The sequence below is a fragment of the Emys orbicularis genome, chromosome 1 (genome assembly GCF_028017835.1).
Source record: "Emys orbicularis isolate rEmyOrb1 chromosome 1, rEmyOrb1.hap1, whole genome shotgun sequence".
In the NCBI taxonomy this organism is placed as follows: Eukaryota; Metazoa; Chordata; order Testudines; family Emydidae; genus Emys; species Emys orbicularis.
Window position 1 is genome coordinate 212,286,713 of NC_088683.1, and position 13,555 is coordinate 212,300,267.

At 47.3% G+C, this 13,555-nt stretch overlaps 1 protein-coding gene across 1 annotated transcript in view; it reads left to right on the top strand.

The window, feature by feature from the left end:
- The window catches only part of LOC135875134 (amine oxidase [flavin-containing] B-like), a 35,398-nt gene extending 22,253 nt beyond the window's left edge, over positions 1-13,145 (top strand). Inside the window, exons 8-12 of the mRNA XM_065400126.1 lie at positions 1,449-1,506; positions 3,214-3,311; positions 10,198-10,309; positions 12,047-12,109; positions 12,990-13,145. Of these exons, the coding sequence (XP_065256198.1) occupies positions 1,449-1,506; positions 3,214-3,311; positions 10,198-10,309; positions 12,047-12,109; positions 12,990-13,145 (487 nt within the window). The remainder of the gene's footprint in view (positions 1-1,448; positions 1,507-3,213; positions 3,312-10,197; positions 10,310-12,046; positions 12,110-12,989) is intronic.
- The last annotated feature ends 410 nt before the right edge of the window (positions 13,146-13,555 follow it).

A 13,555-nucleotide genomic window follows, 5' to 3' on the forward strand; every position in this document is an offset into this window, starting at 1 on the left:
ACTGCAGTGTGACTCCCACATTGAGTTTTTGCAGCTCTCTGAGCTCCCCCTAGTGTTACTTAGGTCTGCTTGGCATGTCTGCGGAATTGAATTGACGAGGGTTTGAAAGCGCTTGTGTTTTGGCTCACGGTATGTGACAGCACAATATTAAACTGTATCAGCATAGTCAGTGTGTGACACACACACACACACACCGTAATGGGCACAGATCCAGCAAGTCTCCAGAAACCCCATGCACTTACCTGAACCCAACTCTGAAAATCCTGTGAGAACAGTGACTCTCGCAGTCTGTCACATTAAGCATTTCTGCTTCCAGAACAGATGATTCCTCAAAGGGCAGAAAGGAGAGGAAATATAACAAAGGACCAAATCTTTCCTCCCTGTCAGAAGCCCAGGTAGCTGGGCTTGGCACGGCGGGGTCCTGCGAAGGTGGAGCGGGAAAGAAATCCTCCTCTGGGCACAGACCAACGGCCCAGTCACTCCATGGCTGCTACTGTAACTCTGGATGTGTAGTAGCCTCCACACTTACTGTTTCCACATTATGCAGTGTGGAATAGGCTTTGGAGCTGCATAGTGGGGCATCCTCTCTCTCCACTTTTCCCTAGCCCACTGCTGCAGCACCCCTGAAACCTGCTGCACAGGGAAGTAGCCGAACCGCCACAAACCTGGGCTCCCTAATACATGGGGGATGTGGTCCACTTGTGTAGATTCCTTATATACTCTGCCCTCCTGTATTTCTGCTGTGTCTGGGGCCCTACATTTCTTCTATGAATGGGACAGGATTTGCATCCAAAATGGACTGAGCATGGGTCTGTTTTTCTTTTTTGGTTCTTAACTGGTGCGCTTGTCTCATTCTGATCTTTTTCCTTTTGGGAAATGATGGGATATGTCTAGCACTAGACAGCAAGGGCCAGAAAATGACTGGGAAGTGGGAACAGACTCCATTGCTATTGCTTTGTTACTGAAGGAAGTACAGGCCCATACACATAAAGAAGTGAAAAGGGAAGAGGGATTTTTAAAATTCATACTGGTTCCCTGAGATCACAAGCAGCAGTGTCTGTTTCCCTCATCAAAATTCAGAACAGGCTGTCAGCCAGGAGACAAAAGTACAAAATCTCACTTCTCTCTTTCTCTGGCAGATTAAATGACTTTTGGATAATATACGAATTTGAGATGATAGAGATCAGTGTCTTAGGGAGTGATTTGCAAAACTGCTCGTAAAGTTAGCTCATATAAAACAGAGCATGTCAGTACACTGATCAAGTTTATTGACTCATTTCTGAAGTACAACTCCCGGCCTCCAAACTCTCAGTAATCAGAATAAAACCAAAAGAGCTGAAACCTCCAACTTAGACACAGAATAATCTTTGTTCTCTCAAAGTAAGAACATATCAGCAGTAGATTATTTTCTTTCTTGTGTTTAAATCTTTGTTGCATTTCTCCCATAGGAAGAAGAGGATCTGCGAGCTCTATGCAAAGGTTTTGGGATCAGAGGAAGCCTTACACGTAAGAACATAATTTACAACATAGCACATCCTGCCGATCTCATTATTGTAGTTGGGAGGCACAGGGTGAAGTTGGAAAGTAGCAGTAAAATCAGTGTTCTTGGCACTGTGTCCCATGTTTAATCAGGATTAGTGTTCTTCACCATGCTTATTAGTTTGTACAGAAGAGTGACGAAAAATACTGAAAAGCTTTACATCCCATTTGAGAGTGATTAACGTGTTTGTGTGAAGCAGTTAAAAATACAGGAGCTCATTTTAAAATGAGCCACTAAAGCCTCAGTGCGGAGTGTTACCTTCATTATTATTATACGCTAAATCTCAGCCATTTTCAGTTGCTGCGCCATGGCTTGCCTCCCCATCCAGCCCCTGCCCGGCATAGTGTTCCGTTTTGTCTCATTCAGGGCTGGCTCTGGCTTTTTGGCCGCCCCAAGCAAAAAACAAACAAACAAACAAACAAAAACCGGGGCGGCCAGAATGGCAAAGCAAAAAAAAAACAACAACATGCGGCGTGGCCGGAGCGCGGGTGCCGGGGGACTCCCTGCGCTGCAGAGGTGCCCTGGCTAGCGGGGGGAGGGGGAGGGAACGGGGGGAGAGAGAGAGAAGGGGCGGTGGCCAGGGCTTCAGCGGTGCGCTGCCACGCGGCCCCACCGCCTGCCAGGAGGGCTCTGCGCCACTCCTGTCGGCTGGGAGGGAAGGACGCAGCTGCCCTGATGGGCTTGCTGCAGGGCACTACTGTCCTCCGCGACGCCGCCCCCTACAGGGCGGCCGGAGCGGAACACCACCAAAAAAAAAAAAAAAAAGCGGCCGTGCCGCCCTAGGATTGGGCGGAATGCCGCCTCCTACAAACTGCCGCCCCAAGCACCAGCTTGCTTGGCTGGTCTCATCGTTGCTCCCTCCCATAGCAACATCTGCTTTTGTTTCTTTCTGTTTTTCCCTTCCTAGTAAGGGGAACTGACTGTTAGGGTTTGTATGCTCTCCCAGTTTCTGAAAACTCGTTTGCTTTATATTATAAACATCCTTTATTTTATTGAAGGCAATTTTAGGTGGTTGAAATGTTTAGATATGAATCACAGTAGCATGCCATTTTACACATAGCTCCCACATACTGTATTGCACAAAAGTGGCATACTTTGCAGACTCACTGTATAAGAACATAAGAACAGCCATACTGGGTCTGACCAGTGGCCCATCTAGCCCAGTATCCTGTCTTCCAACAGTGGCCAATGCCAGGTGCCCCAGCGGGAATGAACAGAGCAGAGCAATTATTGAGTAATGTATATAAGTAAGGATGGGTTATGGGGGTCCTTTCCAGTCGTGATTTTGGGGCCTTAGGCAGCCTGGGAGTAAGCAGGTGCAGTTATACTGAATACAATGGGAATTACACCTGCTTACACCAGGGCTGAATTTGACTCCACGTTGTCTCTGCTGCCTGAAGCACAAGTCTACATAAACAAGAGAATTAGGAGGATCCAGTTCTACAGTGTCCAAATTAACCAGTAAAAAAAGCCAGCAGTGTCTGAAGTTAAGGCTTATGTCTCATCCACGTTGCATTAAGAGACTTGTTAAATGTGCTCATCTCTAGTCAGGCATTGTAAAGTGATACAACAAATCATAAACTATTCGTCACTGCTGTTTTCTCAGTTCTTGTAATAGCTTCATCCGTAGGGGGTTTTCCCCCTTCTGAGGTTTCATTAACTCTGTTTTACAGCCAGTGCATTATGAAGAGAAGAACTGGTGTGAGGAGCAGTATTCTGGCGGGTGCTACACAGCTTACTTCCCACCGGGGATAATGACACAGTTTGGAAGGTACAGTGTCTCACTAAGGGACTCAACAACAGAAAGATAAGAATGATCAGATAAATATCCTTTGTAAGGGTCGTAAGTCCTCTGTGAACAAATTTTCTTTATACCTGGAATATTGCTTAGGGAATACTTCAAACAGCCTTGTAAAATTTTACTTCCCCACTTGCCTGGATTAGGTATTTTTGATGGATGAGTCTCATTATTAGTATTTTCACGTTCATCATTGACTACAGGGAAGAGTAGGTGAGTAGATTGCTTGATTGTTTGGGGTGGGGGAGTGGTTGTTTTATTTTGTGTGCCCAAACTGGTAAATTTTCATGACAACTTTGCTTTTCAGATTTGGGATTGGCATTACCATTTCCTTTGTGTGTTTTAATATATTTTATTGGTATTTTAAAAATAAAGTAAAAAAGCCTGATCCTGTAAATATTTATGAACATGAGTAACTTCAGTGGACTGTTCCTATTAGCAGACAGGGCCTAATGCAGTAACTACTGTGCCACCATGTATTGTCCTCCCCGATTCAGGTTTTTGAATGAAAACAAGAGTGACCCCAAAAAGCAGCAGTGGCCGACCTGCCTGTTGCCGTTCATTTATGTTCAGTGTGACAAAGTTCCTCCTCTATCTTGGTGGGTCCTGCGCTTATTGGCGGATTTTCTTGCCTCAGAGATTCACCATGTGGGTTGGGGAACAGCTCAGAGACCTTCCCCTCTGGGAGAACCCACAGTCCAGCTCAATTGGGAGGTTTGGGGGGAACCCGGGCCCGCCCTCTACTCCGGGTTCCAGCCCAGGGCCCTGTGGACTGCAGCTGTCTAGAGTGCCTCCTGGAACAGCTGCATGACAGCTACAACTCCCTAGGCTACTTCCCCATGGCCTCCTCCAAATACCTTCCTTATTCTCACCACAGGACCTTCCTCCTGGTGTCTGATAACGCTTGTGCTCCTCAGTCCTCCAGCAGCACACCCTCTCATTCTCAGCTCCTTGCGCCTCTTGCTCCCAGCTCCTCACACTCGCACCACAAACTGAAGTGAGCTCCTTTTTAAAACCCAGGTGCCCTGATTAGTCTGCCTTAATTGATTCTAGAAGCTTCTTCTTAATTGGCTCCAGGTATCCTAATTAGCCTGCCTGCCTTAACTGGTTCTAGCAGGTTCCTGATTACTCTAATGCAGCCCCTGCTCTGGTCACTCAGGGAACAGAAAACTACTCATCCAGTGACCAGTATATTTGCCCTCTACCAGACTCCTGTACCCCACTGGTCTGGGTCTGTCACATATCCCTCCCCCCTGCTCAACGCCAAGGGGTTGGGCAGCTTGGGATGCCAGACAGTGCACACGTGACAAGCCATTGGCGTTGCCATGACGGCTCCCTGCTCTGTGTTGCACACGGAACTGGAAAGGTTGGAGGGATAAGAACCATCTGGTCACCCTTGTGTTCTTCTCCTTGTTCCGCTGCATCCATTGAAGAAGGGCATGGTCGGTCACGAGGACAAATCTGCGCCCGAGCAGGTAGTAGCGCAATGTTTCCATGGCCCATTTTACAGCGAGGCATTCTCTCTCCACCACTGCATATTTTTGTTCCCTTGGAAGGAGTTTCCGACTGAGGTATAGAATTGGGTGTTCCTTCTCCCCGACCATCTGTGATAGAACGGCCCCCAACCCTACTTCCAATGCATCCATCTGCAGGATAAACTCCTTGGTGAAATCAGGGGCTATCAGTACGGGGTTATTGCAGAGGGCAGTCTGTAGGTCTGTGAATGCTTCCTCTGCTGCGTCAGACCATCTCACCAGATCAGGTCCACGGGCTTTCACTAGGTCTGTCAGGGGGCTTGCCCTTGTGGCAAAGTGGGGGATAAATCGTCAGTAATACCCCACCACACCTAGGAACGCCCAGACTTGTTTCTTGCGACTTGGTCGGGGCCAATTTTGTTCACTTGGGGTTTTACCAGACCTTTTCCCACAATGTAGCCAAGATATTTGGCCTCTGTAAACCCTACAGCGCACTTGGCAGGGTTTGCTGTAAGGCCAGCTCACCTGAAGGTATCGAGGACTGCCTCCACCTTCTCCAGGTGTAGAGAACGCAGTCTTTTCCTTTGCGTCTTCCGCAAGGGGAATCTGCCAGTACCCCTTTGTCAAGTCTAGGGTAGTCAAGTACCGGGCATTACCCAGACGGTCCACTAGCTCATCTATGCGAGGTATGGGGTACGAGTCGAACTGGTATACTTCGTTTAGTCGCCGGAAGTCATTGCAAAATCTTGTGGTGCCATCGGGTTTAGGCACCAGCACGATTGGGCTGGACCACTGACTGTGGGATTCTTCGATGATCCCCAACTCCAGGATTTTTTTTTACTTCTGCTTTTATTTCCTCCCTTTTTGCTGCTGGCACCCGATAGGGCCTCATTGTTACTCTGGCCCCAGGATTCGTGACGATGTGGTGATATGTCTCGGTTGTTCGACCCGGTTTTGTCAAGAACACATCTTGGTTCCGGAAGATCATCTCAGACACCTCATTCTTCTGGTCTGGTGTTAAATCGGGAGACACTCTCACCTGTTTGGAAGGCTTGTTTTCCTGGGTTAGGTCTTTTTGGACCGTTGTGCATGCCTCTTGTGCATGCCAGGGTTTCAGAAGGTTAACGTGATAAATCTGTTCTTGTTTTCTGCGTCCTGGCTGCCGCACCTTGTAGGTTACTTCCCCCACGGGTTCAACCACCTCATAGGGCCCCTGCCATTGGGCCAGAAGCTTGCTTTCTGCCGTGGGTACCAACACTATAACCCGATCCCCTGGTTGGAACTGTCGCACTTTTGCCTGGCGATTGTAATGGGTTCGCTGGGCCTCCTGTGCCTTCTCCAAATGTTCCCGTACAATAGGGGTAACCCGGGCTATCCGGTCTCGCATCTGCATTATATGCTCTATTATATTTCTCCCCTCATTGGGTTCCTCTTCCCAGATCTCTTTGGCGATATCTAGTATGCCACGGGGGTGACGCCCGTATAATAACTCGAAGGGGGAAAACCCAGTTGAGGCCTGTGGTACCTCCTGGATAGCGAACATAAGGTAGGGTAGTAGGGTGTCCCAATCCTTCCCATCCCGACTTACCACCTTCCTTATCATAGCCTTGAGGGTTCGGTTAAATCTTTCTACCAACCCATCAGTCTGTGGATGGTAGACCGAAGTTCTCAGGGTATGTATATGGAGCAGCGTACAGAGGTCCTTCATTAGCTTCGACATAAATGGGGTTCCTTGGTCAGTTAATATCTCCTTCGGTAGCCCCATTTGGGCAAAGATCCCCACCAGCTCTTTGGCTATAGTTTTAGAGGTCGTGTTCCGCAGGGGGGACAGCTTCTGGGTAGCGAGTAGCATAGTCCAAAACAACAAGTATATATTGGTGGCCCCGAGCCGTCTTCTCCAGGGGTCCTACTAGGTCCATGGCTATTCGCTCGAAGGGGACCTCTATGATGGGAAGGGGTACTAAAGGTGCCCTCAAGTGGGGACGGGGACTGTGCAGCTGACACTCCAGGCAGGAGGCACAGTACCTCCGCACTTCTTCATGTACTCCGGGCCAGAGGAACCGTCGTAGGACTCGTGCCAGGGTCTTCTATACCCCCAAATGCCCCCCAAAAAGATGACTATGAGCAAGACTTAATACAGCGTTCTGGTGTTTTTGAGGTACTAGGATCTGCTGTACCTTCTGCCCCTGTACTGGTGCAACCCGGTATAAGAGATCCTTCTTCATTATGAAGTAGGGTCCTGGTCCCTGGGTTTTCCCTTCCACGGGGTCCCCATCTATTTCAGTGACCTCCTTCCTAATGTTGTCATACCTTGGGTCTTCTGCCTGGTCCCATCCAAAATTTCCTTTCCCGGGGCTAATCTGCCCAAGATCTTGGGGCCCAGGCTCTGTTGCCTCTACTGGTTCAGAAGCATTAGGGTGGGGGTCAGACTCAGATGCTTCTCCCTCCTGCGTGGCCTCCTTTTCAGCTGCGCGGGTCCTCCTACCTACAAGAGCGACCCTCTGGCTTTGGGTCAGTATTCGGGTTCCCAAGGCCTTAGCTACCCTTCTTTCCCTTTTTGTCTTTCTACCCTGTCTGGGAGTGGAGAACAAATCTGGGGACATTTCAGAGAAGATTGGGGGTTGACAGTCTGCTGTGGATGCCTCACCAATTTTAGGGTCCCCTTCTTTCTCTAATCCCCCTACTGGGAGTAATTTCCAAACCCTGGGTAGTCCCTCCCTATGAGCACCGGGTATTGGAGTTTAGGGACTACACCTGCTGCTACCTCAGTAGTGTTCCCTTGGATCTCGATTTTTACTGGGATGGTGGGGTCGTAACTAACTGTCCCATGGACACATGTTATCCCCGCACGTTTAGCCTGTAGCAGCTGACTACGCTTCACGAGCTTCCCTGAGATAAGCGTGATAGCACTCCCCGAATCAACCAGTGCCGTGGTCCCTACCCCATTTAGTTTCACTGCTCTGGTATACATATGTGGGGTTAGTGAGACCCCCACAAGGTGGATTAGGGAGCATGGATCTGCCCAGTTCCCCAGGTTACACTGCATAGGCTCCTCAGCATTGGGACACTGTGCAGCTATGTGTCCCCACTCCCCGCAGGCATAACATCTGTATGGAGCCCTAGGCATTCCCAGGTCTCTTGATTTGGGCAGTCTAACATCACGATCCTCTTCTCCCTCAGTGCTCCGACTCTTTGTGGCCTCTGATGGGCCTTCAGCCTCTCTCTTTTTCCACCTGGGCCCTCCTGGTGGTCCAGTCACCCGAAGTTTAGGGCTTGGTGCTGCTAGTTTAACCCGGGGTGCCTCTTCCTTAACTGGTCGGGTCAGCTCCCTCGCTGTCCTTCGCCCCTCTACCAGGGCAATAACCTCGTCATAGGTGGCGGGTTCGTTCTGGTTTACCCAAGCACGAACGTCTGGCGGTAATCCCCTCATGTATCGGTCGATGACCAGAACCTCTAGTATCTCTTCCAGACTCCGGGACTCTGTTTGCAACCACTTTCGTGCGAGATGGATGAGGTTATACAATTGGGACCGCGGGGTTTTGTCTTCCTGGTACCTCCAACCATGATACCGCTGGGCCCGCACTGCTGTCGTTACCCCAGATCTGGCCAGGATCTCTGCTTTCAGCTGGGGGTAGTCTGCTGCAGCCTCTTCAGGCAGATCATGGTAGGCCTTCTGGGCCTCCCCACACAGGAATGGGGCAAGGATGCCAGACCAATGATCTCGAGGCCAGGCCTCCCGTAGGGCTGTCCTCTCAAAGGCCAGAAGGTATGTCTCTACATCATCCTCCCGCGTCATTTTCTGCAGCCAATGGCTAGCCCGTATGAGCCGCGTCCCATCATGGTCACGGTTCAGCTCTGTAAGGGTCTTTACCTGGTTTACCAGTTCCCGCAACATAGCTCGGTCTTGGGCAGCCTGGTCCATCAGCAGGCGATTAGTCTCTTGCTGCAGCCGCACTGCCTCCTGTTGGGCGGCTGCCTGGACACGGGTAGCCTCCTGCTGGGCCACTGTAGCTTGTATCAGTGCCCGCACTACGTCATCCATTGTGGTGAAAAAAAATAAACCCTCTCCCTTTTTTTTGGTTTTTTTGTTTTTTGTTTAAATCACCCTCCTTCTTCCGCCGCGCTGTGCACCCCAAGATCCCACTCCTGACACCAGTGTGACAAAGTTCCTCCTCTCTCTTGGTGGGTCCTGCGCTAATTGGCGGATTTTCTTGCCTCAGAGATTCACCATGTGGGTTGGGGAACAGCCCAGAGACCTTCCCCTCTGGGAGAACCCACAGTCCAGGTCAATTGGGAGGTTTGGGGGGAACCCGGGCCCGCCCTCTACTCCGGGTTCCAGCCCAGGGCCCTGTGGACTGCAGCTGTCTAGAGTGCCTCCTGGAACAGCTGCATGACAGCTACAACTCCCTAGGCTACTTCCTCATGGCCTCCTCCAAACACCTTCCTTATTCTCACCACAGGACCTTCCTCCTGGTGTCTGATAACGCTTGTGCTCCTCAGTCCTCCAGCAACACACCCTCTCATTCTCAGCTCCTTGCGCCTCTTTCTCCCAGCTCCTCGCACTCTCACCACAAACTGAAGTGAGCTCCTTTTTAAAACCCAGGTGCCCTGATTAGCCTGCCTTAATTGATTCTAGAAGCTTCTTCTTAATTGGCTCTAGGTGTCCTAATTAGCCTGCCTGCCTTAACTGGTTCTAGCAGGTTCCTGATTACTCTAATGCAGCCCCTGCTCTGGTCACTCAGGGAACAGAAAACTACTCATCCAGTGACCAGTATATTTGCCCTCTACCAGACTCCTGTACCCCACTGGTCTGGGTCTGTCACATCAGTTAAGCGCTCTGGATCCCTTTTGAAATGTAAATTTCTGCAATTCTAAACTAGCTAAGAGCACTAAAGAAATCCTGATTTATGACCATATAGTGCCTTCAATTTTTAAAGTAGACAGAACTTACTTTAAAGTAGATGATTGCAGATCCCAGCAAAGCTATATGATCCAGGAAAGTGTCATGGGGGCTACAGCATGCCATTCAGAGTGCTAGCGACTCCATCTTTCATCTCTAGAGTCTTGGCTATGATAACAATGAGAACAAGCCTTGTCTCAGTCTAGTTCTCATTTAGACTTCCATGAGCCCCAGAATCACACTCAAAAATAGCATTAGCAGGATTGCAGTAATACTTTCTGAGCCTTTAGAAAACATAGGGAGCACCAGGAAGTGTCTAACGTAAGAAATGTAATGAAAGGCTGACTATCCTAATAGCCTGCTGCATTGCTAACTCTTAAGTGTTGATTGATATTTAAAGCACCCTTCTCCTGTTTTTTACCCAAGGAATTTTGTCATGCTTTCCTGATCTGGCTGATACGACCTATTTTTGTCCATTTTAAAGGATCATTCGCCAGCCAGTTGGTAGGATCTACTTTGCTGGAACAGAGACAGCTACAGAATGGAGCGGGTACATGGAGGGGGCTGTGCAGGCTGGAGAGAGAGCAGCTAGAGAGGTACAGCCCCACACTTATGGCATGCTGCATGGGGAGAACATTTAAGTGTGTTTTGCAAAATCAAGGCTGAGATTTTCAAAGCCATGTAAGGGATTTAGATGCCCAGTGGGAATTAATTTTAAGGAAAATTCAGTATTGCCAATCTCAAGCATTTAAAAATCATTAGATTGGATTAAAAATGAGATTTGAAAAAAAATTAAAATTGGGTTCTTTTTATTTGCAATTCCATTTTTGAGCCTTTCGGAGCACCCAGGTCATGCTTTCAAGCTTTCCTCTGCAACCGTGAGGGCTAGACATTTAATTTTTTAAAGCTGAGATTCTTACCTAATCACGTGTCTCTAGGAATTGGAGCTGTAAGCTAAACATCAAATACTGTCAGACTTGTAATAAAAGGACAGGAATTGGCAACAATGGTGTCCAAATCCCATAGGCAGCTTTGAAAAGCTCAGCCCCAAAGTTTATTTTCAAGAATGATAGTTGTGCTGCGGGCCTGGAGAACAAGTTAGGCCCCGTGCTCAGTTGATTCTGAATAATGATGATTCATAGGAACATACACACTTCATTGTCTGTAAAAATGCCATTTTCCTAGCTATTTTTATAAGCATTGTGGTTTATGGGCAGATACACTTCAACAAAAGAAATCTCATATTTGTTTCATAAGAGGTTAAGGGGTCAGCTTTGGGATCTCATATGAGGGAGGTAATCAATAAAGTATCGTCATGTGTCAAGTGATGCAAGCATTAAAGCAGAACCTCTGAAGAGCTTAGACGTTGGGCAACAGGAAAGAGCTGTATCCTGGGAGTGATGTATACTTAAGAATCAATCCCCATAACACTGTTAATTGTGCTAACTCATAGATAGACCTGCCAATCATCTTAGATCTGTCTGAAATAGGACCACATCTCAGGAGACATCAGATGTTGTTAATTCTGCAAAGGACTGGGATAGAATAACAAGAAATTAAGATATCCACATTATATTTTGGAAACATGCGCATTAAAAAAGTAATGTTCACCTTACTGTCACACTCTCCTCCTTGGTTCATGTAACCCTAGAACTTTCTCATGTCCACCAATAGACACCAACTATTTTTTTAAAAATAAATTTTGCATTTCTGGCACTGAACCCTAGTCTCTCCCTCCCTCACATGACCTCAATCCTATTCCTGTGTTGGGGCAACATTTTTCAAAATTAGCTTCCGATACATTTTGCATGTACCTGTTTTACATCTACACGTCTTGTGTGCACTACTTTGATGTCAATTTTATAGGATATGGCCCACAGATTTGTGGTTAATATGAGGCCCTAGTTCAACAAGATCTTTAAGCCTGTGCTTAATTTTCAGCCTGACTGACTTCAGCAGGACTACTCACATATGAAATTAGGGATGTGCTGAAGTACCTTGCTGAGTTAGGGTCTGAATGAGTTAAGGAGGCTCCTTCCACTCCTTCATCCTGAACCATTATTTTTCTTTCATAGAAAAACCACCATCACTCACACTGGAGTGATTACACAGCTAGGAAAGAGGTGCTTCTCTGGGAGTATGTCAGTAAATAACAGCCCCTCCCAGCAAACTGATGTGCAAATATCAGATTTTCTGTTAATACTGAATACACACAATCTTATTTGCTAAGACCTTATCTTGATTATAGCAGCATCAGCTTAGACCAAAAACTGAAAGCCAAATGTTTTGCCCTTTAAAAGAATGAATGGAACTGATCAGTTCTTTATTTTCAGATACTGTGTTCCATGGGGAAAATCTCAGAAGGTGAAATTTGGAAGTCAGAACCAGAATCAGTTGTAAGTTTTCCTTCAGTTCCTGTGAACTTTCCTTTGATATTAATGATGAGATAAAATATGTGTTGCCTTTACGTTCATAAATGACAGCTACAATTACTATTCTACTGCCTGCCAAAACTGTCCGTGGATACCTGGGAACATGACAGGTATCCAGAGAGGGTTGAGGGTGTCTAAATACTCTGTAAATGTGGCACAGGAAAGAGTATTCAACTTTTAATAAGGCTAAAAATCCATACAGGTATCTTTTACCATGCTTACCTTAAATTGATGAGAACGCTTTGGGCCTCGTATTTTTTCACAACCTATTGTAGTTTCAGAAGCTTTTCAAGCTCAGGTATATTCATTGCTCACAGCCACCTTTAATTGCGCTGGTTGAATTTTTTTTTTTTTTATTTGGATAAAAAATGTTGATGAGAAAAATAAGGAACAATTTGATAAAATTTTGGCAAAAAATGTTTCCTGCCTTTTAAACAGCTCTTCTTTTTATTGAAGTGAGTACAAGGGAATGCAAATGGCCAGCCTTGGTCTCTTTCTTTAAAATATGCTAATTTCAGGTTTTAGGGACCCTCAACAAACATGTCCTGTTTAATTCGTTTTCTCAAGTAGAAGCTATCTACCCTGTTCTGGTTGTTTCCTGATTCATCAACAGGGCATTAATAGCAACAGAGTGCCAGACCTTGCCTGAATATAATATAATTCTGTTTAAAAGAGAAAATATGCATCTGAAGAAGTGGGTTTTTTACCAATGAAAGCTAATGCCCAAATAAATCTGTTAGTCTTTAAGGTGCCACCGGATTCCTTGTTGTTTTTGTTGATATTTATATTCTCCCTTTCATAGCGGAGGTGATCCTGCACTAATACTGAATGTTCTCCCTTCCAGGATGTCCCAGCCCGGCCAATCACTACTACCTTTTGGGAGAGAAACTTACCATCTATACCAGGACTGCTGAGGCTGGTTGGATTTTCCACTTTCTTCACTTCAGTGGCTGCTGTTGGGCTATTTGCCTACAAAAAGGGGCTGCTAGTTCAAAACTGAGAAAGGTGCCAGCACAAAGCTGCATACTTGTTGTGTCCTTTTTCCAAAGTTTGTTTTGACGTGCACTTATCTGTCTTCAAAAGCAGATCAGGACTGGTAATGGGGGTGGGGGAAAGTAGAGATGCAACTTTAGAGTGAGGATGAGTGAAGGGGTTCAGATAAGGTAAGGACCCCCTGAACATTGACCTATTTTTAGCACCATCATTTGAGGTTCTGAGACAGTGGTGGGCAACCTGCAGCCCGCGGGCCGCTCGCGGCCCATCAGGGTAATCGACTAGCGTACTGCCAGACAGTTTGTTTACATTTGCACAGCTTCCCGCAGCTCCCAGTGGCCGTGGCCGCACAGGCGTGCTAGCCGCTGCTTCCCGCAGCTGCCATTGGCTGGGAAGGGCAAACCGCAGCCCCTGGGA